The sequence below is a fragment of the Diadema antillarum genome, unplaced genomic scaffold (genome assembly GCF_040938485.1).
Source record: "Diadema antillarum isolate AM-2024a unplaced genomic scaffold, OU_Dant_1.0 scf00000040, whole genome shotgun sequence".
Classification (NCBI taxonomy): domain Eukaryota; kingdom Metazoa; phylum Echinodermata; class Echinoidea; order Diadematoida; family Diadematidae; genus Diadema; species Diadema antillarum.
The window spans coordinates 316,630-342,680 of NW_027270929.1; the positions used below are offsets into that span (position 1 = coordinate 316,630).

The 26,051-nt window shown below is 36.9% G+C and overlaps 1 protein-coding gene and 1 long non-coding RNA gene across 2 annotated transcripts; both read right to left on the bottom strand.

Moving 5' to 3' along the window:
* Positions 1–877: 877 nt before the first annotated feature.
* Positions 878–12,677, bottom strand: LOC139711193 (TLC domain-containing protein 3A-like). The gene is made up of 3 exons (XM_071623111.1): positions 12,603–12,677; positions 7,039–7,134; positions 878–1,921 (listed from the first exon to the last, which is right to left on the bottom strand). The coding sequence occupies exons 1-3, from the start codon at positions 12,675–12,677 to the stop codon at positions 1,580–1,582; spliced, it is 513 nt and encodes a 170-aa protein (XP_071479212.1). The 3' UTR covers positions 878–1,579.
* Positions 12,678–12,733: 56 nt separating this feature from the next.
* LOC139711713 (uncharacterized) lies at positions 12,734–17,734 on the bottom strand. The gene is made up of 3 exons (XR_011709534.1): positions 17,553–17,734; positions 13,761–13,847; positions 12,734–12,807 (listed from the first exon to the last, which is right to left on the bottom strand). It is a non-coding gene; the product is annotated as an uncharacterized lncRNA (long non-coding RNA).
* Positions 17,735–26,051: the final 8,317 nt, after the last annotated feature.

A 26,051-nucleotide genomic window follows, 5' to 3' on the forward strand; every position in this document is an offset into this window, starting at 1 on the left:
CATAGCTTGGAAGACTATATGCCAGAAATAAAATCAAATTTTCAGTAATTCGTCATTGCACTATTAAGGATCTCTTCAAAATGCCCGTTCTTCAAATTTGCAAATTTGCTCTTCAGAATTGGAGATTTTTATTGCATTAAAGAAAGGCTGCCTCTTCGTACTATACATCTACCTTTTGGCTAAATTGCACGCACGATTTTCATATAGAGGGTACAGTCGTTATCATACTGCTATATAGGCCTATACGTAGCAGATTGTCGATTACTTGTAAAATTACCGTGTATCCAATATGCATACGCAAACGAGAATAATTGCATAATGTCCCACAATATACGAAATTTGATTAACACATCGGATGACTTACTCTTCCTTATTCTATCTTTTTGCACAATAGCGTAATATAAAATGATGACAGTAATGGTGAACGAGTTCATATCTGAAGTTAATATCAAAATGATGCCATTTTACAGTTAAAAATGCATCTATGAAAGTGTACCTACACCACCCGGGATTACGAACTTATCTACTACTTTATTTCACTTGAACATGAAAACACGATTTGTTATTTATGGTTAGATAAACGTCACAAAGAAAGCGTCAAACGTCAAAGAAGGCGTTCCTTCAAATAACAGTCATTGCCTGCGGAATTCGATGACACATTTTGTTTGTTTCTTTGTTTTTCGTCACTCACACTGACAGAATGAACCTGCAAAATTTTGACACTATACATAATGTCTGCTGAATCAGAGCTTCCATGCATGCCAAAAGAGAAAACTTAATACAATATCAAACCTTTTATTATTTTTCTACAGTGAATTTCATTCGACGTGTGTATCATGGACTCAATAGTTTTGAGCTTGAAAACCCCAGGCTCGTCTATTCCGTCAGTAATTACTGAGTGAAACCTAAAATTTATACCATGATCTAAAATTCGAGATTAACTCCGCTGTGTAAACGATATAGTGCTATTTGTTTATTTGTTGCGTTAACTAGTTCGTTCCTAACGTACACGTGCCTCGATCATAGCAGCCTCTGCGTTATGAATATCTATTAGCGGCATATAGTATACACTGTACATGCTGTTACACGGCAATATCAAACTCTCCATTCTTGTGAATTGTCGAATCAGGCAAGGTAACTGAAGTTGGGTTAATCTAAGTCAGTCTGGATCTCTTTGGTCACAGTAAGTAACTAAAGATATGTCAGACGATGTGCATCGCACCAGTAATTGCACACTATTCCACATAATACATTGCATCATAAAAAAAGTACAAACTTAGATAATCGCTAGCGGAGAAATACAGTTTCTCTCCACAGACCGTTTCCGAGGTCAGTTTATCACCATCCGCAAAAAGGAAATAACATATCTGCGTCGCCCTCAAAACCAAGCAAGACATAGAAATACAAATCCCTGACATTCCTCAATACATGATCACGCGAGTGTGCTGATAATCGGGTCATGTTCTTCGACGATCCGATTCATAACATCTCAGCATCTCGCAGTGTGGGGAAATCGCGGGTCACCCATAATTTGCTTGATGTCGTAACGTCGATCTCTTGTCATGACGATTTCACAACCTTAATCCTTCTTCGTTCCGTTTTGGTGGACGATCTTTGGCGGAGCTGTTGTTTCTAGGCGTGGCTGATGCGACGCCCCATTACGACTGAGCTGACTGGAAAGCAGATGCGGGAACGCGCCCTGGAGGAATTTCACATACCATACAGTCTGGAGGACAACGATGACCACCATACCCACGTGGCAGCCGAAATACATGGAGCGTACTACTTCCATCGGGCTCAACCCCTGCGAGTAACCGTAGAACAGGTAGATCGCTGGATAGAGGAATACGCGCACCCAGAAAAACGTGACAGCTATCAGTATGTTGTTGACGGTAAACATCCACGAGTCCATGAAACCATGCTGTGAAGAAAACAAATGATAGTTCATTAATTGATACAAAAGTCATAATGTCAAAAATCATATTTTGTTTTCTTTTAAGGCAGGGGGAAGCCTTTCTCTTTCTTGGTTTTTTTTTTTTTTACTTTGCTATAAAATTTAATTCGATTAACAACGAATTTGTGAAGAATTAATTTGTTTTCTTTTTCTTTTTTCATGATCATGGTAGTGTTAAGACCGACAATTTCGCTTCGTATACCAGTATTGAGTAAACTTTATTGACACTCGGGGGAACACAATAACCAATGCAACAGGCCCTACATTTTGTATGATGTTGAGCCCACAGGCAACATGGCGAGCGAGGTATCACTGAAAAAAGAAAAGAAAAAACACATTTTGCGCTTTCTGATGGTAGACTTACAATTAATTAACTGTTTGAAAAAGGTGCTTAGCCAACTCTCCATGTACACAGACACATCTAGCTGCATGTATTATGACATAACAAACACAGACAAAGTGTGCATGTAAACATCACTGTCTGCAGATCGCTATAAAAGAGAAAGAGAGCGGGACATTTGCCAGATTATGTCAATTGCCCAGTACTCTCTAAAAAAGAATCGAGTGAAAATATTCACTCTTAAAGGAGTGAATACAAAAAAAATAGTGAAATTGGAGTGAATTTTGAGTGAAAATGTTCATTTTCACTCGTTTTAGAGTGACGTCAGGGATCACTCCAAAATCTTCGAGTGATCCCTGAGGTCACTCCAAAATGAGTGAAAATGAACATTTTCACTCAAAATTCACTCCAATTTCACTCTAATTTCACTCTTTTTTGTATTCACTCCTTTAAGAGTGAATATTTTCACTCGATTCTTTTTTTAGAGAGTATGCTAGACTAACGTGATAACAATGAAGACTTGCTATTCTCGAATCTGGTAGAGCAGTGTTAGCACCGTACGAACATAATTATTCGTCAATGTATTGATTGCTTCACATAGGAGACCGTATCAGAATTGCATTTCCAGTCATTATGTTTGTCTGTCTGTTTGTCTGTCTGCCTGTCTGTCTGTCAGTATGTCTGTCTCTCTGCTTTTTCTTCTTCTCCTCAATATAAACACGAACTCACATTCACTCTAATAAGTACACGCCTAGATCCATGATAATCTTAATATACTATATCCTTGTGAATTTTTGTTGCTGTTTTTCACGGAAAGTAGAGTAATACAAAACCAAATAAATCAATGAATAAATGGGTGGGGGGGGGGGGGTTAATACTGTAAAAGATAAGTACCTTTCCTAGACACAAGGGTATACCAGAACCACCCTAAATAGCAATTAACATAGACCTATATATGAAAACACGTTCCTTCTAATATGAGATCGTTCTGTATACACGGCATAAGAAAATGTGTGATACAATAAAAAAAAAATGAACATGCACTGAGTATCATACCATGCGTGAACTATATACCATGTCAGAACAAAATCGCAACCTCATTACAGGGTAACACTCCGCAGAGCAGTAAGCTTACATGTGGAGTAGAGACTATGGATAATCACTGCTATTACTATAAACCACAATAGTCCGTTTACCCCAGCGTCAATACCCTCATAAATTCAAAGACGTAAATGAGACCGTGTTTCACATCATGTGCGGGTTACTGAGGTCGCTGTAGTTCTAGAAAGTTGGGAATCCGTTTTAATAGGGTCAGAAAATAGTACTATTCGAGGACTATGCACATGTGAGCACATTTCTCTACACTCATGTAATCATATTTCGCTTTGGGCCAATACATAATCATTACGGAGTAAGATGATTAAGCTGTATACTATCGTTATAAAAAACTCATAGGAAAGTCTGCTATGAAAATGTAACTCCATGACATTCATTGCTGCTATATGACGATATTATTATGGCGATGTTATGTAGTTTGTCAAGTTATTGCAGACAAGGAAGGGGCACCCTTTTGAATTATCTTGTTTGCATGGCGTATGTTGTCCAGACTCGTTTGCTTGTTCATATGGATCTCAGTATATAAATCTGCACAAACGAGCTGCCAACAAAGTTCCTATACCACTATGGTATCGATTACACCGTTGTCTCTATTACAATCACCTACCAGTATTATGAGAGATTCAACACGCAGTCATACGTTTGTAGTGTATTTAAAGGCGAGATATATATCCCATGACCAGTTTATATAAGAGGCCTATTTTACTGCAATTTCTCATTTTGGTATTTTAATTTTGTCAAATTCTCCGGAGTCTTGGCAATCTGTTGCTATCATTTTCCCTTACAAGTTATCTAAAACAACGAATAACCAGGCAAACAAATAAAACTACCAACAAACTACAACAGACATGACAAGAAAGCAAGTCATCCGATCAAAAATTGAGAAAATCGAATGAAATGTTTAGACGCAGTCAAACGCACATGTCATTAGACACGTTCTAGACCCATTCAAAATGGAAAACAACCAGTCATGTTTCATTCAAAAACACAACCGAAAGAAAACACATCATTTTGGTCTGGAAGTAGTCAGCTATCAAATTATCAATTCATCCAAAAAAAAAAAAAATTATAAGTCAAATGTTTCATTTTCAGACAAATATCACTCTTTGTTATGTTTATATTTTTGTTTGTCTATTTCTTTGTTTGTTTTTTTAAAGTTTCCCCTGCTCTATTGTTGACGACTCTATCCACGAGGATAACGTGCGTTGATTAGTGATATTTAAGTACGAGCCTGATTGTATAAGATTAAAGGAGACAATTTTCGACAAACGACTGCAAAGTGTGATGGCAGGCAATCAGAGAGTTATAAATTACACGCACACATACACACACACACACACACACACACACACACACACACACACATACACACTCACTCACATATACACCTAATCTTCGTGGACAGTTTTCAGGACTGAAAGTATAAGCCCCATCATTAAGCTTGATTTTAGTGCTACTTTAATTAGGCCCAATAGTTTCGTAATGAATAATGATGTGCTGCAAGGGCCAAACGAAAGAAAAAACCTGCTCTGAAAGTTTAATTTTCCGAAAAAAAAGGTTAAAAGATATAGTGCACTTCATAACACATCTTCCAAGTCTTTCGGGTGAGTTTTGATTTCTTTTCTGTTAATCAATTATGTTGTTGTTGTTTTATAGAAAGAAAGAAGACAGAGAAAAATGGGGCCCCATACAAATAATTTGCCCCAGACAGCACTCAACATAAAACAGACATTATAAATCTTAGAAAAATATAAACAAGATTATTAAATATTATATGTACCAAGTCTCCACGAGGGAGCTCATATCGTCTCCACGAGGGAGCTCATATTGTCTCCACAAAGGAGCTCATCAATTATGAATCAATTATGAATATCAACATCAAAACCAACGTTCATAAAACACTGAAGGATACTAATACGAGTTTACCCCTTATTTCAGAAACACAGAGTGTGACAAATAATGTTTATTTTAAGAAATTGTTAGAAAATATAAAATGAAAATATAGAATGAAAATATAAAATAAAAATATAAAATGAAAACGACAATATGTGATGAAATTGAAAAAATGTAGTCAAGTTATAGCAGAGGAATTCAATAACCATTTTGTGAATATAGGTTCTGGTTTAGGTGCAGAAATCGCACCCCTCCAAAGCCTTTTCATATTTTTTGCATGATTCCTTCCCGAATCTTTATTTTTACACCCAAGGAATGAACCAGAAGTATTGAATGTAATTATAGATAAAAATAAAACAGCTTAAAAACAAAAGTAGTTTTGGTTTTAATGATATCTCGAATAATTCATTGAAAGATGTTGCTCCTCAAATAATTCATTCTTCAGTACATAATTTTTAACTTGTCAAAACTGACACTGTTCCGTAAAAAATCAAAATGGCTAAGGTAATACTGATTTAAAAAAGGGAATCCTAACCTTTTCTGATTATAGGCCCATATCTTCACTTTTTCAAGCACTTTTTCAAGCACTTGAATAACTCGTTAATATAAGAACAGCAAACTTTATTGATAAACCAAATATTATGTATCATAAAATATTCACTGACTTTTCAAAAATTTGTTACCACTCATTGATCTCTGTGGATGTATGTTACATGTAATTTGTGTCGACACTTAACGCATGAAAACAAAATTAAATTTGGATTGAGTCACACCATAAGAGAGAGAGAGAGAGAGAGAGAGAGAGAGAGAGGAGACGTATAGGAGAAGTGCATGTTACTGATTTTTTCTTGCCCTAAATTTTTCTACGACTTTTTATGGGAATATGTGTTAATCAGTTTATTTTCCCATGATTGGCGGGGGGGGGGGGGGGCAGTTCATCGAGTGTTTTGGCAGTGATTTTCACCAAAAAAAAAAATGCTTTCAGCCAATCAGATGCAAGGATTTCAGTAAGTTAAAGCAGTGGTCAGTGACTGACAAATTTCATTTATGCTGCACAGAGCGCTCTTAGAAAGGTACAGTGAGTTAGCTGCTACAGACAGACAGACAGACAGACAGACAGACAGACAGACAGACAACGGCTCCCTTGGCGCGCCCCACTATTCCATTCAAATAGTTGTTATTGGTAACACTAATAGTTGCGCTGGAGGTTCTGGTTCAAGGGCAGAACTTAAACACAAAATGATTTCATACGAGTGGTGTGATGAGTGAGGGTGTGTGTGCGTGTGTGTGTGTGATAGAGAGAGAGAGAAAGAGAGAGTTGTGTGTGTGTGTGTTTGCGTATGTGTGTGTGTGTGTGTGTGTGTGTGTGTGTGTGTGTGAGTGTGTGTGTCATGGTGTGTGCGCGCACTGGCTGCAGTGTCCAAAGTCAATACGACCCGCTCCTGTGCAATTTGGGAAAACGGGGAAGACTATTGTTATGAGTACAATAATTATTTTGTGATTATATTGATATATCATCCAAACAGAACTATGTGACTGGATAAAGACGAAGCCCTTGTTTGATCAAGGAGGTACTAGGCGAGCTCTCGCAAAGGAAAACTGCTTGGTTTGACTAAAGCTCGTTGCAGTTTCACCTCTCTGGTTCCATTCATACATTTTGGTTTGTCATGGCCTAAGTTGCGGCATAGTTCGCATAGCACAATAATTATGCTTTGTCATCACCGTTTTCACCTACCTTTAGGAGAAGTTTTCTGAGAATTACGAAGGGACTGCTGAACTCGCTGAGGAGTGCACACGATATGAGGAAAGCGCCTCTTCCACGACGATAATGCTGCAAAGAAGATTCGAACGAGACAAGAATAAAAGATAGTATCAGGATCAAACCGTCAACAGCAACAAAGTTTTTGAATACATTGAGGCACGCTGTTTTTGAATACTGACCGGCAATTACGTGCAATGACAATGTTGAATAATGCGTTCACATTCACGTTTACACGACGCATAATTCACCTCTTAATGCAACGCGTTAAGTGTTTCAATACCTACATAACCGTAGACGGTTTATTCTAGAAACGATTTTATTAAAACTACTGTTCACATAGTCACATTGATTATACTGATTAACATTTTTACTTTGGATTGCAACTGATTGACATTTTTACTTTGGTTGTTTCTAATCTAACTCACATTCAAAACTAGAAATGTCGCTATGGCGACTGGTATGCCTCCGCCATAATGCATGATTCTCCTAATAGGTTTATAGTACATGTGGGCAATGTGTGATTACATTTTCACAAAATTGGCAAAATATTAAAATGACATGTTTGTCACAAATGTATCGAATGTTTACCTTCCTTGACCTATGTTTAATTGGATGAATAGGAGAGCGTGTGTTTTAACTTCGACTTTGACCCTTTCATAAATTTACGCACTTGAGTAATTGTCAAGGTATGGAGAAAAAGTGCAATTTCTGTATTGAGCAGTAAATTGTTATCATTTTCATCTGGCCTTTGATTCATAAGAGAATCACTGTGAGGCAGAACATACATAAATAAGTACTAAGTTTAAAGATTACTTGAGCCGCTTCCGAGATATGGAGAAAAAAGTAAGTTCAGCACTTTCACTTGATCTTTGACCTTTTGACCTTTGACCTTCTTGGCAAAAAAAAAAATCCCAGAGAATCTCTAGTGGGTAATATACATGCATACATTAAGTTAAAAAAAAAATAATCCTGCTGGCATTGCATAAATATAAGGAAAATAGCACAATTTCGAAGTATTGCCCTTGACCTTTGACCCCTGACCTTTGACCCCATGAACCCCAAATTCCCTAGCTAACTACTGCCAGTCAGTACATGCATGTATACTTTGTTCCATAAAGATACTTTGAACAATTTCCGAGATACAGAGAAAAAAGTGAAATTTTGACATTTTACTTGACCTTTTGACCTTTGACCTTTTGACCTCATGACCCCAAACTTTCACCAAAGAATTTTTATTGGGTAATACATGTATACACTAAGTTTCAAGAAAATATCTTCAGGCATTGCATAGATATGGGGGAAATAGTGCAATTTTAAGCATTTGACCTTGACCTTTTGACCTTTGACCTTGAGCATGTGCACCCAAAAGTTGATAGGCACAACTTCACCCCCTAATACATATACATGCCAAGTTTCATTAGGATACCTCAAAAGGTTTTGATAGTTACCCAGTCCACAAAATTCATTACAGACGGACGGAAGGACGGACGGACGGAAGGACGGACGGACGGACGGACGGACGGAAGGACGGACGGACGGACGGACGGACAACCCGAAAACATAATGCCTCCGGCACCACTCGTGGCGGAGGCATAAAAAAAAAAAAAACCCACAATATATTGAGGCATAAAGCAGTGTTTCTTTTTCCATCTTCAAATGATAAATAGTGGCTTTAACCATTGCACAAGCAGCTATTATTGCTTCTTGTACCTGGATCTGTTCTAATGGTGAACGCACGGGATTTTATGTAAGCATCGTCTTTTGTTTGTTTGTTTGTTTGTTTGTTTGTTTATTGTTTGTTTTTAAACGCACCGGCACTCTATATATTACATCAAAGAAAGAGATAATATTTCAAGATATCTTTCAGAAGTAAGCAAGTGGCGAGGTCGACTGGATACGGGGAGGAGAGGAAGGGGTTCGCCCGTCCAGGCCCCTATAATGTAGCCTCGAATTTCACTCTGTCCCTATCATGGGCAAGTCTATGCATTGGATGTTCATAGTATAGTGAAACAGAGCTCCGGGTCGGGTTAACTAATGCGCATATATTCAAAGGCCTCCCGCCGAGGATAATGCTTTCACATTATACCTATATTAGGAGGTAATGCACTTGCGTGTTTGTACTGTAGCCGAGTATATCTAACCTGTACACCCTGCAGAAATAGCCCCCTTGAATTGTCTGTATTAACGACACAAAATGCTGGCACGCATGATTTAATTATTTCATTGACGTGTACATTGAACATGCAGGTAGCTGCACTGTGGTGGATTTCTGAATATCCAGACGGGACCGCGTTAATAGTATATCGTTCCACTGTATATTCGATCTAGCAAAACTAACATTGTGCCAGATACTGCCCTGGGGAAAGTGGAAATGGAAATCAACTTGTGTGGAGCTGATCGATGAAACCCTTCAAAAATCTCCGTAATGTCAGAACATACTACACATTCACCCACAATTTGTAGCATAGTGATTGAAACATTTTTCAACTTCAAATGTTAGACATTTAACTCAGCTTGACTTGCATTGTCTATTTGATCGAGTTTATCAGGGGAAATATTGAACTGTAAGAATTGTGAATGATATTGCTCAACTTCTGTATAGACCCTACATCGTGAAAGGTTTTGTATACTGTAAGTCCTATTGTTTGCATGAATCTGCATAAAATAATTGTTTGTTCAGTTGTTTTCGTTTCATTGTAAATACGATAACGATATCGAAAGAAATGAAGAATAATCATTCAAAAAAAGTGTTCCATGATCTATAAAGTGGAAATGGATTCTTGTAATACTCCGGAGACATGTTAAGCTGGTCTGTCACACTGCATGTTAATACCTATCTCTGGGCAGTAAGGGCATTGAACGTGGCCAAACGTTACTCCTTGAACTCCCAAAATAGAATGAAATATCAAGAGATCGAGTGTGGGTGCCCACGTGATATCCACGCAGTGCCAAATAAGAGATTCGCTTCTACATGAGCAGTAATAATCATTTTCCGCAACAAATACTGCGTAATAACTTCATAGTGCGGTTTACCCCCATATGCATTAATGTACAGGTACGTGCCACCTGAAAACTGTTCAGCACGAGAGTTTAATGGCATTTATAATACGGTATAGTTGAGGGCAACCAGGCCTGATATTTTAATGTCTCCTTTACAATAATGGTACACTATATCTGCCCCCATTTGGGACCCTTTTCTTCCCCGCTCTCTGAGGCGTAATGAATTCTACAATATCCCCTTTCACGGACAGTTTGCTCTGTTCATGCAAATGTACTAACAAAGGCAATTATCTATGGAGTGATGTCTTCCAGTGCGAATTCACACAGGGAAATGCTAGTTCTCTGCAGAATGCATAATCCGAAAGTTTCTAGTCTGAGTAGACCTACGTTTATCTCAAAATAGGTCCTAATTACTGCATGACCAACATTCCATCATGGAGCATGAGGTGCTTGCCTGATACCTCCTTGGTCAAACTAATAGAGCTAGAGAAAATTAAAGATGCATGCATCCTAAGGGTCTCCCTTCCTGTCATTGCACAGAGTTGCTCTTAAGTTAATACTTGTAGGGTTCACTTGAATTGCAGGCCTACATGTATGAATGATGGCAAACTTGTTGAGCCCCTCCCCTGATCTCCGCCACATGACCCTTTAGATACCCTCGTCAACCGGCAAGTGACTATGAGCACGTGTTATACTCGTGGCAAAAGTGGTGTGATTCGCAAGGTTCTATTTTCATCGGCTATAGGCCTACTACAGTACTATTAAAGTCGGCCAGAGGACGGGCCGGTCTCTTCAAGTCGACTTTTCATTCCTGTTTCCTTCCATTCAAGTGTTGGATGTTGCCGCATTCCCACTTTGTATCAGAAGGCTATTGGCACCCATTATAGCTTTTGAATAAATTTGCATGCCCAGTAACCACCCGCCATTTTTCATTCTCGGAGAATTTGAGCCTGACCAAACGTGAAATGATGATGCACGGTCTCTTATATTGATTAATAACAATTACTTTGCGATGTTTTTCAATACGTTCAAAATAATACTCAGCTTTGACTTGGAATTATCTTACAGCAACTCCTGCTTACGAATATAAATTCCTGCGTCTATATATATACACATTTAAGATTGCTTTCTAACAACCTTCAGAAATCTCATCTGGGCAGAAATGTATCGTGTGAATATGTTCTACTAATACAGATCATTCAATAATTGATTATCGGTCCATTCAAAAACGCGAAAAAAGCCCCATGGAGTTAGACAATAAAACTTGTTTCTCGGTCTTTAAATTTCGTATTTTGATAAAACAATCTATCATGTACATACCAATGCCCCTCGAGAGCATTCACATTAGTCAGAAACCGAGGAAGCTTATTCTGGACCATAGGATTTAAATTCGCACCTGAGCGTAACAATGAGCTGCGAATAATAAATACTGGCATTCTAAAAAGTGAACTTCAAATATAATGATACTAATATTAATAAATGGCCTGTTTTGTTATTCAAATTTGAGTAAGTTACAATAGCTGCAAGGAGGAAATAAATGATTCTGCACTCGATGTCTGCAAGGGTCAGTATTAATTTCATTTTATATCTCTTTCTCTTACTTCAACTTGCAATTATGGAGCAAAGCGTAAGGCAAATGCGTATATCAATAATCATCTTTAGGTGTATATAAACAACTTGGTTTTCCGATGAAAGAACAAAATTTAATAATGAAAAAATATATATCATATGTACTTTCCCCAATAAAAACAAGACATTTATCAAAGGAAGAATAACATATATCACAACATAATGTATTCAAAAGCAAGGAAAATGAGCATTGGTGTTCATGTAAGTCTCCTATATTAAAAGACTGAAAATACCGGAGTGCAATTTCATAATTTCATTTACAATAGAATAATACGAACCTTTGCAGGAATAAAGGCATACATGAAAAAAGAAATGTACACAATAAAACACAACGAATCAGAAGACATTTTCATAATACACTGTAACAATATACATGAGATAGATACATCAACAGCTATCGTGTTATTGCTCAAAGTGTTAAATAGATTGCTCCGACAACAATTTGAATACTAAAACAGAGCAAATTGCACAACATCACAATTTGTCGCTGAATTGAATGACCACTTCGCTATACATGTTTTGTTTTGTTTTGTTTTGTTTTGTTTTTATTTTTACAAGTCTAACGACTAGCGAAATTGCAAAATGGATAACAAACCTATACAACTTCTGCATCAACTAAAGATACATTATTTGGATTTCATTCCCCTTTAACAGCATATCCAACGTCAGAAAGAATAAATACTGAATGCTATCAGCACACGCACAAGAAACAGAAAACAAAATATATTTTATTCCGGAGACTGCCATCATAAGTTTGAATTGAACGGGGCCCTTCAACAAATAAAAAAAAAATACCCCCATATAAATATACTGGCTTAGATAGTACATCCAAAGGGGACACAGTATATACCCCTTACAAGTGCTTATAGAGCTCAACCTGGTTGTACTTTCAAGGTACATGTACTCACCAAAACTAGCGGGTATCCGAAAAGGACGACGATGATGTGGTGGAAGACAATTAGTCTGTGGTCCCTGAGAAACATCTTCAGATTCTGGAAGAAGGGCGGGGATTCCCCCTGCGGCTTCTCCCGCTGGTATGTTAGGTAGAGAGCGATGACGTCATAGGGCCAGTAGATCCCGGTAAAGGCGAGACTCTGATCCAGTAGGTGGCAGCTGTTTCACAGTCAGAAGAACAGAATATGTTTTCATTCATTTCATTTTCCATTTCCAACGGAAACATATAAATATTTTACAGAAATTGAATACATAAATTCTATCATAATATACATAAATGTTATTATACAGGATAAGTTTACAAAATAAAATATTCTAAGTATACGGAAATGCTGGAAATAGGGAGGAATGGTAGAATTTGAAGCTGTATCCAACAAGCATGAACACCGTCGCTGCATGACATTCATGCATTGGCAAAATTTACATACAATGTGTCGTAGGTTAATTGTTTCCTGTCAATTTCATTAAGAATTATCGGACAGGATTACCGCAAAATGAACCTTTACTGCTGTCACCTCTCCTAACTTCAATGTTTGATGCAAGCTATTGATTAATGAAATTTGGAGAAACATGAGAAAAAGGGCACACGCAAGATATACACAGATGAAGTGATAGATGGAAAGCACAGATATACATGCATGTATATGCTTATATGTGAATATATATATTATGTATACATATGATATATATATATACATGAATATATATATGAATATATATTTATATATTATCGCATATATGCTATACTCAGATGTATCATATACTTTTATGTCTTATACGTAAATTCATATGTATATGCGATATATATATATATATATATATATTATATATGTATTATATATATATATACATATACACATATATGTGTGTGTGTGCTCAAATGTATATAGATATCATGATTCAAATATTGATGTCATAATATGGATTATCTATATACTCCAAAATTCAATTGGTTATGTGTAGCTAGACATGGCTTTAACGTATATTTATGCTACAATACAGATTAATGAATCAGTTAAAAACCAGTCGACATTCAGAAGAGAGTGTACCGTATGTACACGGATGATATTGTCAGGAAAGGTTTCATTGTATTACTATTTAGATATACTTACTCGTGGTAGAACATGTCTTTGTAGGTGACGGACATCACGTGAATCCCTGAGGCCGTTAGGGTGACAGCGTGGGCGATAGCGACAAGCCTGTGAGGAAGGAAAACACAATTTTCTTTTCAGTGCAAATTGCGTCAATTTCTAGCCACAATCAGGAAGATCACCCAGTCAGTGCTAGATATTATACACTGCCCCTCTGTGACTTGCAGACTTCTGGCAGTCTCAAGATCATACGGCGGACGTTGCTTTTCATTCAGTTCACCTTCCCAGTGTATTCAATGCACTTTCCAATATTGGATTTAAAGTGGAATACCAATCTTTACATTCAAGTCTAATCCTATAAGTATCTAGAAAACACTTGTAAACACGTTTGGTATAACATAAGTTTCATTCGAATCAGAAGCATTATAAAAAATCAGAAGGGGATTTCAGGCTCAATCATGTTTTCAGGAAAGAGTGATGTCGATTGAAACTACGTTGTGAAAGGTAAAGACATACAAATGAAGTTGGTAATGATGAAATTAAGTTCTCCCACTGACATGTTTTCAAATATTGACTAATCTACTTTTAACAGGTTTTGTCTGCTGTATCAAATTATTGTAGTTGTTGTGGTAATCATACGTTGTTCCAACCTACAAATTGATATATTATCCACACACATTAAAATTATAACCGAGTTTGAATACAAACCAATGCAAGAGATGTTAAGTGAAGCCAAACCTGACTCATTATAATTTGCATGTAACAAAATATACGCTGTTGCGAGCACCATTATACGTCAGTCTTTTGTAAGTGTATAGTGGAAACTTTCAAATCGGTGGCTCATTTCATGTTTGATTTTAATAAAATGTCTTCAGCTCCGTTGGTTTTCGTTTCATTCATATACAAAAGTCTTCTTGATTTGAAATGTTGCATTGCACTTTTACCTAAATTCACCATATACTGACTCTCATCCGTTGAAGCCAAGCGACACTGTCATTTATAATGTTCAATATCTGTAGCGTATAACATGCCCGGTTTGTCTATTAGAGCACTTTAAGCTTGATTAACTCTGTATTTGCACTGTACTATCATATCCTACATAAATAATCATATTGATTAAACCGTATAGGACTGAAAACAGTGATATCAATATTTGCATCATCACTACCATCATCGTTTTATATTCATGAACACCGTAACTGTCATCTTTCTTTTCTTTTTCTTTTTTTGTCATTGGTTTTTGATGATGCTTTTCCAATTTCGTTGAATTTCAAATGGTAACGCTCCCGACTTCCCGCATTCTTAGCCTCTCTATCCAGTTCAGCTTTTATACTGCATGGAAAGATGTGTAATATGATGCATGTTATTTTTTACATGTAAGTTAATGCCTTCCCCCCCCCCCATCAATTAGCCTGTTGATTAAACTTTTCGCCCATTTCTCTACCCCCATGATTATAGACTGCATGGATCTACCTTTGACACTTTCTTTGACTTTTTCTTTCATTTTGTCCTCCTCTAAAGATTTCTCTCTCATTTATACTGTACATTTACCTTCTCCTACTGTTCCCTGATGAAATGACTGATCTTGAGATGCCCTTTCCTTTTCCTTCTTCCTTTTCTATTTTCTTAATAGTTTTTTCTTGTGGATTTTTCTTTTCCGTACACAGTTGAACAATATAATGTTAATTGCTTAATAGTTCATTTGTCGAAAAATGAAGACAGGATTACTATGATTGTATTATGTATCAATGAAATTTATTTGATATGAAATTCTTTATAGATGTAAGCATTTTGTATATATTATCTTGTATTAACATTTACTTTACAAATGTGGGAATAAAAGTTGAATAAAATTTGAATGACAGAATCCTTCATATCTGATTTCATTAATATTTCTCAGTCTCTCTTAGCTCTCCATAGCTTTCCTTGATGGTCATTGTTCCTCTTGCCCTTTCACGCTCATATCTGATTTTATTAATATTTCTCAGTCTCTCTTAGCTCTCTAGCTTTCCTTGATGGTAACTGTTTCTCTTGCCCTTTATTTGCCCTTTGTATTTCTCTCTGTCTCCTCATAATCCATCAAACCTCATGCACGCATCTATGTGTGTCTTGAACGCTTGGTCGCAGATGCAGGAATGTGCCTTCGTATTTCAAGAATATATCGGAGGGAAAATATCGCACGTACGTTTTGAACAATGTGTCAAATCAAGTACACGCGTGTATGCATGGCAGGGCGCTTTTCTTATAGGGGCCTACCCGCATACACGGAGGGCTCAGTCATTGCATGCATTTCGTGCTTCGCTGCATGGAGGGGGGAAAAAGTCACTAGCACTTGGGCGATAGATTTGACTGTGTAAGGCCGTAATTGCAAGAGATAGGTATACATAGGTACTCTTGTCTGCTACAGCATGGCGGTGATCCAGCGTAGCAGGAGATAGGGGCCGGATACCAGCATATCCGATCGACACATGCTCGCAAGCCTCTCGGCAATATTATGTCAAGGCCATCCAGATACGTCTACGTCCATATTATGCTATGTAGTATCCCTCGATTGGTCGGACATGGCCGCCTCCACGCCGTGGGAGCTAGCTAACCCACGCCATTCATTCCAATTCTGACATAACATAATGAAGTATGACTTAAAAGGAGAAGACATAATATACACGGCGAGAGCGTTGAATCAAGTGCATAATATACAGCCACGATATCAAGACGCGGCCCCATGGCCGTGAGAAAATGTCTAGACAATCACTCAGCAAATACACATCCGCTGAGATTGACCTACACATATTTATAGGTCTACATACATCATGCCCCTACACAGCACGTGGTACAGCAAATATCTATATAATGTTTTTCCCCCCTCAGGCAAACAATATTCACGAATTCACTGAGTTAATGATATGAATCCACGCTCAGGCTTCTAAAGGAGTGCACTATACCGCATGCATGTTTTCCACTCACTAAAGCCAAGGATCGGGGTTAATGTGATGTCCTTGCTCATGCTGATGCATGAATTGCCAGCAACGATTAACGCTCCTTTACAGGATCAGAACACATTGCATCATGAATTAAAAGACCCAGCCAGAGAGTGTAAATAGGCCTAAAACGAAACTCGGCCCAGTTATCATACCAGTTAATTGCCAATTCCGCTTGTCGTTGCACACTGAGATGTCAATACTGAACAGTGAAAGGCTGACATCATTAAGGATTCAGACCTGAACATAGTGTAAGCAGTAGGGAGCTGGCTATTTCGATCACCCCACTTTTGTAGGTGCGTGCCATCATACATTTATGTATATATACTATTAAGACTGGATGAATAAATCAGTTTAAGCCCGTGGAGACATAATCATACCCTCACAGCACAGGTTGAGGTACATATAAGGGACAAACCATAGTTTAAAGCGCTAGGTCACTACCAAAATGGATGAGGACTTTCGGCCATGGGTATAGTGCAAACCGGGCGGGAAACATGCAACAGTGACTATCATGAGTTAAAATAAGAGAGCACAGATCATCAGCTGATACGTCACAAACAGACACAGGTGCGCGATCAATCCTACTTTGTTTTGTAAACATCTTTTGATCGACATACCTATTTATAGTGATGCTGCGATACACGTCAAACTCTCCAGTAATCACAAGGATATTCACACGACAACTAACACTTAGCATAATCATATTACAACAACAACAGCAACAAAAGGAAAAAGAAAAATCTGAGCATTCACTGCGATCAGCTGTGTAGCGAGGGACTGCCCCGCCAGCCCGACGCTGCGCTGCATATGAGCTGACTTAATAACTACTTACCTCATTGCGGTTCCGCAGGCCATAGCCACATCGGTGTATATCTTCGTTAAAGACAGCCATAAGATGACGAAAAGGAGTGGCCATACGAGGCAACCAATCCAGAAACACAACGTCAATGACGGGGACATCGAGTCCCCGTCCATATTCGTTGCGTACATTGTATTTCTTTTTCTCTTTCACGGCTTCCTGATCTGGTCACTACTGTGCTACTCCTGCGTTTTGAAGTTTACGTAGTGAAAGTACACAGATCACACTACGAGCAAGTAACGGGAGCGAACAACAGGCAAGGCACTACACGCTGGCAAACAAGTGCTCGCGTTTCATGTACGCCGACTCGAATCCACACTGGTTCATGGCCACTCAGGTGCAGTGCGACCAGGAGAAACTTTTGGGTCTTTTCAACCGCAAAGAAAGCACGCCGGCCGGCAGACCGGCATTTTCTTTTAAATTCGCCATTTCCTCCCATAAAACTTCGGCATTGTGTATAGAGCTGTTGCGGAGATCTTGGTGTCATGTCAGTATGAATTATGTATGAGGTATAGGCCTATTCTTTACACCTCAACGTCGACGGCATTTCTCTCCCCCCCCCCCCCCCCACCCCCAAATGAGTTCTGGCAGCATTATTCTTTTCAGTGTCCTTTTGTTTTCTTCTTCAGTTTCATCTATGAGTGACGGGGATATTATGAGACTGCTGTTCACAAACAAAAGTATTCTGTAACAGCGATAGTTTATCACTTGAAATAGCAATTGGACTACCCGGAATTTATGTGACATTACAATTAAGTTGCTTCAAGGTAATTATCACAAATCAATGTAAAACACATTATTACTTATTCATTTTTTTTTAAATTCCTGATGGCGCATTATCAGTACTTTTTTAAATGTTTTTATGTGACATCAATAGGAAATTACTTTATCGGAATCCTTAGACATGTTATGGCACCCAAACACATCTATCATAAAACTCGAGGGGTTCACCATCGTGTTTACCAGTGACGGAGTGTGGAATCACTCATTTTTCGCTCATTTTCAAGGAGCTGGCGATTCTAAAAGTTGCAACCGTCCTCATGGAGATTGACAGAGACAAAGGTGTCACTACCTTACAACACCCTTGAGTTGTAGGTCTATAACACGCACTAAAAATTACGAAAATTATATCCTGGTCTACCAACTACACCGCGTATATACTTTACAACTGCGCTTTCCTTGTGCAAGTCATAATTGCTTGGTTATTACAGGGCTGCAGTAATTTGTGGAGAATCTACAATTTCTTCTCTTGCATTGCACTTGAAAAAAAAGAGTGAATATTGCTGTCTAAGTCAATGGGAGACTTACGATGAGAATGACCTCAGAACATCCTTCTAATTTGCATACGTGGTAAGCTTGATATCTCTATCGTGTTGAGATATTACGTTAAGACCTTGTAACTTTTCTCTTTTCGTCCTGTCCAAAGAAACTTTTTTTTTGTAAACCATTCTATTCATTTTGCTTGTCCTGTTTGCGAGGTATACTAAGTGTGGTTTCTTCGATTTAGAACTTTTTTATATGTATTCATGTTATAGCACCTACGTCATAATTGTTTTTTTTTTCACATAACACTAAAGCAAATGTGAACTGTTCAGAAATGGTTCCGGATCGATATAAAATGGGCTGCAAATCATTCACTAACAAACACGCATAATACTTACCAAAATCTACCCAAATAGAAACTGATAGTCAGTAAAAGAAGACACGTGACGAAACAGTTGTCTTCTAGTTATTTTAGCTGAAGATCTTGACTTGATGCATATTTTCTTTCACTTCGGGCATTCAATGGTTCAACATTATACTAAACTAATGCTAATGCTTATGTTAAACTAACCCTTTGTACATGCGTGCATGCATGTAAATAATTTTCAGTGTTCTTTTTGTTTTACATGCTATTTGCACGTGTGCTCGCAAAACGTATAGGCCTACGAGCTGACAAAAGATGACCAAGGAATTCTATTCTTTCGGGCAATTTGGGTTATAACCAGTAACAAACAAAAACAAGAAAATGGATCGTGTGAAAAGAAACGGAGGTATACTTTTTTCTTATTCCAGATTCCAATTGTCGTCTTTCTTCCTTTGTTGATTCCATTGAATTATTCAATAACTATTAGTCAGTCAGTCGGTCAAGTATGATCATTTTATTCATCCATTCAAAACGCGTATTCATTCAGTCATTACACTGGCCAGTCAGTCAGTAATCCAGTCAATCAATCATTGTGATTTACTAAATATCTTGATCTCTCAACTAGTCAGCCAGTCAATTAATCATTTATTCATTCGTTTATCCATTCACTCTTTCAATCGATCATTCTTAGTTGGTCAGTCGTTCTTCACCAGGTCGAGGCATAATTGAGCTGTTCCTTTGCCACCTCGGTGATCGACTACGGGTGCACGTGACGAGTGCGACACCCAAGTCTAGAGTCATTATACAGCCCACGAGTTCGACAATACTGAGTATGCAAATAGGGTCCATGAGTCCGACCCGGTAGACAAACAAGACCCACGAGTCTGACACTCATAGGCAAAGATAAAAAGGCTCAAGAGTGTTTGACATTTTGGTTTTCTTGACTGGTATATCAATAGTGTTTGATCCCGTGAACCTCAGAGATGGTTAATGTTTGAAATGATGATTTTAACTCTACAAGTTCCTGTATAATACATCGGTGCTGTACTATGAATAGCTCTATACTATCTACAAAGTTTTGAATACATGATTCTCTGCTTAAAGGGATAGTACAGTATTGGTGGAGATGAGAATTGGGCTTTAAACTTTTTGCGAGATACCAAGAAAACACTTATGATATAGTACAGAGCATACCATTTTAAGAGGAATTCAAAGTTTATTTGATGAAAATCGGGTTTGGAATGACTGAAACATCCAAAAAACAAAGTAAAACAAAGCGATCGTAATAAAGTGTGGGTCCCATACTTTATCAGAATCGCTCTTTTTTGGATATTTCAGCCATTTCAAAACCAATTTTCATCAAATAAACGTTGAATTCCTAATAGAATTACATGCTCTTTCATATTTCATAAGAGGTTTCTCATTATCCCACCAAAAAATGTTAGAAACCTGAAATTAGGTCTCAACCAAAACTATACGATCCCTTTAATAGGCAACCAATAAAACGCAATTCAATGCATGCGAATGTTCCATGCAAGCGAAAACTAGAGTGTACTTGTTTCTTCTTTCTCCATATCGATCGTATGAACCTGTCTTTCCAAAATAGCTATAAGAAAGAGACAAAGAAAATGATAGATAGATAGATAGATAGATATATAGATAGATAGATAGGTAGATAGATAGATAGACGCATAGTGAAATAGACCAAGGCTTGACGCTTATTTTTTTTTTCTTGGTAACTTGATCGGATTACCAAAATCATATATATATATTTTTGTGTGTGTGGCCCAACAATTAAAGTTGCTGGCACTGAAAAAAAAGAAAAATATGAAAAATGAAATCCCTTAATGAAGTATCAAAATGCAACAAATAAACTTGATAATCATGTGAAAATTGGAAGGTATGATAAAGAGCTTCAAATACCCCGTACTGTGACTAAGAAGTAAAAAAAAAAGAAAAGCATTTAAGAAATACATTTTGCAATCATTTCTTTTTCATAAGATATCCAAATTATCATGAACCATGATAGTTATGAAAAAAATGAGCAGGTATGACATAGTGCACTTTTCGCACTTTTGTCAGTCCAATTCTTTAGTCATCGCTGCATTCACTTTATAGCAAACTTTAGCGTAAATGACATGTTCGGTTTTTCAATTTCATGATCTCTTCATTCAAATTCATTTTGGAGCATTCACATTAACTTTAACCTCATTCTAATCAATACTTTTTCATCTGAAATTCGCAAGACAAGCACCATTTCGTTATTCGTTCATTCAATTTAGAATCATGTAGTCACGTGATCGCGTAATGCTGCGCTCGTTCATTTCAATTCAATTTTGAACATCCAAGTTAACATCTTTTGCAGTCAATTTAACAGACATGTTTACGCTTTGGTTCTTCCTTTCTTTTCTTTTCTTTTTCATCATAGTTGTTTTGTAAGCATCATTACATTTCATATTCCGTATTTATTTTGGAGATTTTGGCAACACCTTTCTTTCCCCCATGTACTTATCGAGTCTCCCAGTCCGCTCTGCCGAAGATAGTGCATGTGGCCACCGTATATGGCCGTCGAGCGCTTTATTCCGAGTGTGTCGGCCAGTTCTAGGAAGTCAAGGTTATGATCACTAAATGTTCCTGTAATTCTTTCTCTGTCGTCTTGAGATATATGTCTGTATCTAACTTGTGCTGTCATGACTGTAAAAAATGAAGTTAATCTGTAGTATTGGTACATGTAGGCCCATAATGACATGTATGAAAGAAAAGGGGCGTTACAGAACAACAAACTCGAGTTATGTAAGGTCAAAAATAATATGATACTTTTACTGCTTAACAGTGTGTGGATGAAACAAAAAGTCACATAGAATTACACGTTTAGTTCTCAACTTTTCAAAAAAGAAAAAAGAAAAAAACATGACGTAATTTTTAATGAAAATGGTTGGAATTTGACTGCCCATAGGCGAAACTGAATGACTCAAAAGCTCTAACAGTGCATAGAAAAAAAAAATCGCCAATGGATTGGGCTGTGAGAGAATGAAAAAAGGTCGAATTTAGCCATTGGGTCGGAGTGAGACCATCACTAAGACTTGCACCGACCTGACAATTCTGGTCGCGACAGCTAGCTGAAATGCGTGCAGTTATCAAACACTTATCAGCGAGCTTTTCTTCCCTATTCTGGATGAGAAAAACAACCGTAAAACAGTGTAAGCACTCATATTATTTCTGATGGTCCAATCGCGCCACCAGAAATTATCCGATTTCTTTGAAGTAATGGCCCGACGTCTCTTTCTGGTGGTCCCGTATACCACCATATAACCGGGCCACCGCTAATGTTGAGCCTTGGATAGATGATTATGAAGAGTTTAATCGCAAAATGTGTTAAGCGGCATTTTAAAACATTTAATCATCAATAATAAAGCAAAAATAAAACCTTTCCAATGGCGCCTCACTTTTTGCAAAACAAGGATCATTCTTGAAGGTATGATAAAAAGAATCCATAGCTTCTAGATATTTTCTTTTCTTTGAGGAGGTTTAATCGCAAATATCTCAAATATTCTCAAAAATGATCTTAACTTGACACAAGACTCAAACTCTCCATTTATTATAGACTGAATAGTACAAAGAAGCTCGGGGACATTTCTAAGCCTGTAAAGTTGAAGAGCGCCATCACGTGACGGTTTTTCGCGATAAAATCGAGTGCGATATCGCTCATGTGAGGTTTGTCATGTTTGTGACTCTTTTTAAGTTGCAGTTCAATTTCATTTGATAAATTGAGTAAAGTGTAACAGACAACACTATGTATGGTACTAGCTCAAGTAGTTTATAATTCGGCTGTCGTGATGTTTCACACCCTTTCAAGAAACAGTGATATTACTGGTAGCTACAGGTCTTACATTTGTATACTGTACAAACAGAATCAAAAATTACTTTTAACCCTGGTAATCAAATTATTTCTATATTGCAATCATCCAGCACTGCTGAGTATTATGTGGAATGGCTTGTTGTTATACTTATACTGACCAGAATAAGTTTCTATTTTTGATATTAAAGTTTGCCTTTTTTTGTCAATAGAGTCTGAACATATTAGGTGATGGTATGAGAATGATTAATACCATTATTCGGTAAACTCAGGTATTTTTTGTAAACTATCTTTTTTTTTTCACGTCCGATTTTCACGAATGTTTTATTTGGTTTTACTCTATTTCTTCAAATCGACGTGAAAATTGGATTGCATTACACTTCCTTGATATCTAAGTTATCATAGGTATAGATGGACCTTGGTTATTTTATATCATGGCAGCATTATTTTTTAACCCTATAAAGCCCAAGGGAGGGGGGGGGGGCACATTGTGCCCTCTTACCATAATTTTTCATTTGCCACTCCCACACCCTTTACACGATTTCAACCAAATTTGGTGACATTTCCTGAAATCTTATTCCAAACATTTTGATATATAATTTAGCCATGTCCGATATTGCTGGTTGCCATGGCAACAGTAAACTGACAACCATATTATGTTTGTCAGATTTTGCACGATTTTCTGTTCCAATTTCAGTTAGCTATGATTATAATAATGGATGAAATGAGGGTTTTCTTGGCTGTAATTTTCTGGAGGACCTAAATGTGAAGTGATTATGGTTTTGAATTGCCCCGAAATGTTCTTTTTATTATTTCCTTTATTTCTGTATGACATAATCATCAAATAATAGACATAATAGAAATAATAAAAATACAGCATTTCCAAAGACTACCCTTTTATTTTGTGTTATTATCACACAAGCTTTGCCTGTAATATAATTTGTTTATCATATTATCAATTTGCAAACTCAAAAGTTCCATATTTTTGAAATATGAAACCAATATATGTACTATTTCAAGCAATACATCATAGGTTTCATATATTTCTTTATATTGTAATGAATAGCGCCCCCACATGTTGACCTTGAGAAATTTCAACTGTAACAAACAGTGGAGGTTGACTTGCTTTTCCTTTTTGGTAAATATGAAAATAATTGATATAAAATAAAATCATGTATACTGGGGATAAAGAAATATAAAGAAAAAACATGATATTAGCGTATTTCCTAAATATTTCTTTATATTTTGGTAAATAGCGCCCTTAGAGGATGACCTTGAGAAATTTCAAATGTTGGGTCATGTAGAGTATGAGTTGCTCTACTCATGTGCCAAATATGACGGTCATACATCATAATTATATGGGGGGGGGGCCCAATATGTGCTCCCCCCCCCCTTGGGCCTTGAAGGGGTAGTTCCACCTGTAAAGATCAATCGCCTGCTCCAACGTACTTTCGCTACTTTTCCCAAACGAACTGAAATATTCGTGAAACGATTAAACTGTTGTATTCTCAAGCAATGATAAATACCGAAACAAGCAAAAGTTGGTATTAATATAAGTTTGCAGATCACTTTTACAATTTATATAGGATGTTGCGTCACCATGATGTCACGACAACCGATATTTCAATGTGAAATATATCTGAAATTTGAAAATGGTGGGTTTTTTTTTTGCTTCGTTTTTTGTTCCTGATCGTTTTTTAACTATCTTTATCATATTCCTTTGAATTGTGTTAATTTCATTGTAAATCACCTGTTGTAATCTATAGCTGTTGAAGACAACTTTAACACAGGTGAAGTTTCACTATGATATGTGTTCAGACCTTTCATGTAATGCTTACCAGGATTCGGATTGCGAATCCAAATGCAAGGTATGCCAGCGCTCTGAGTAGCTTGTAAATAGCTATAGCACTATATATATATATATATATATATATATACATTATATAAGAAATTACTTATTATCATTGTTATTATTATTATTATTATTATTAATACTATCTTTAAATGAATCATTGATTTGAATGTCAAGACGTGATTGTGCTTTCTCATCTTTTCATTTTAAACCAAACAAATCCCTCTCTGAGTCGAATTTCACAGTAATATACAAACTGCACTATAGTAGGCCTGTACAATTCACTCTCGCAGACTTACGTATAAACGTATACAATTTTCATTCATGACAGATAAAGTGGCAAATTTTTATTTTACTAACATTACTTACTGAATCATCAACATCCATATCGGTATACGTCTGTATCTTTTGACTGCTGTTGCTTCAAGTAATGTATTGCTTACGATATATTGTTTCCCTTCTGACTTAATCAAAGTTGTATTTATTTTTTATCAAGAGGTTTTGTATTGAATATAAAAACATCTATGTACACAGTATTTTTTGTTCGTTTATCATTTGATTACTGTGTCATTTATATTTCATTTTACTGTTGTTCAAATAGACACAGAAAAACCCGCTGCAAAAACAGAATATAAATCGTTAATTTCTCCGAATATTCAAAGGAAAACCATCATACCGTTTTTCGTAATATGCATTTCTAGTTTTTCTATATCTATACATACCCATTGCTCTCTCTCTCTCTCTCTCTCTCTCTCTCTATATATATATATATATATATATATATATATATATATATATGTATATATATATATAGCTACACCCGCACAGAAGCGCGTGAGCACACAACTGTTACATACATTGACCACTGAAATGAAGTAAAAGGGCATAGACCATGTTGCGTAATATTTTGAGTTCTTTGTCTTTATTGAGTTTAAGCTTCTATCATCATTTTGTAACGTTATTCTGAAATAAACAATTATGGTTTATAATCTGGTGGACATTTTCCGTTCTTAAGCTCCCATTCTTGCCCCCCTTCAAATGGCGGGAAATGTCAGGTGACTATCTATCATCATTCTGTTTGAATTCTATCAAAGGAATAAGATGTAAGACGATGCGCATCAGCATACCATCATGTTG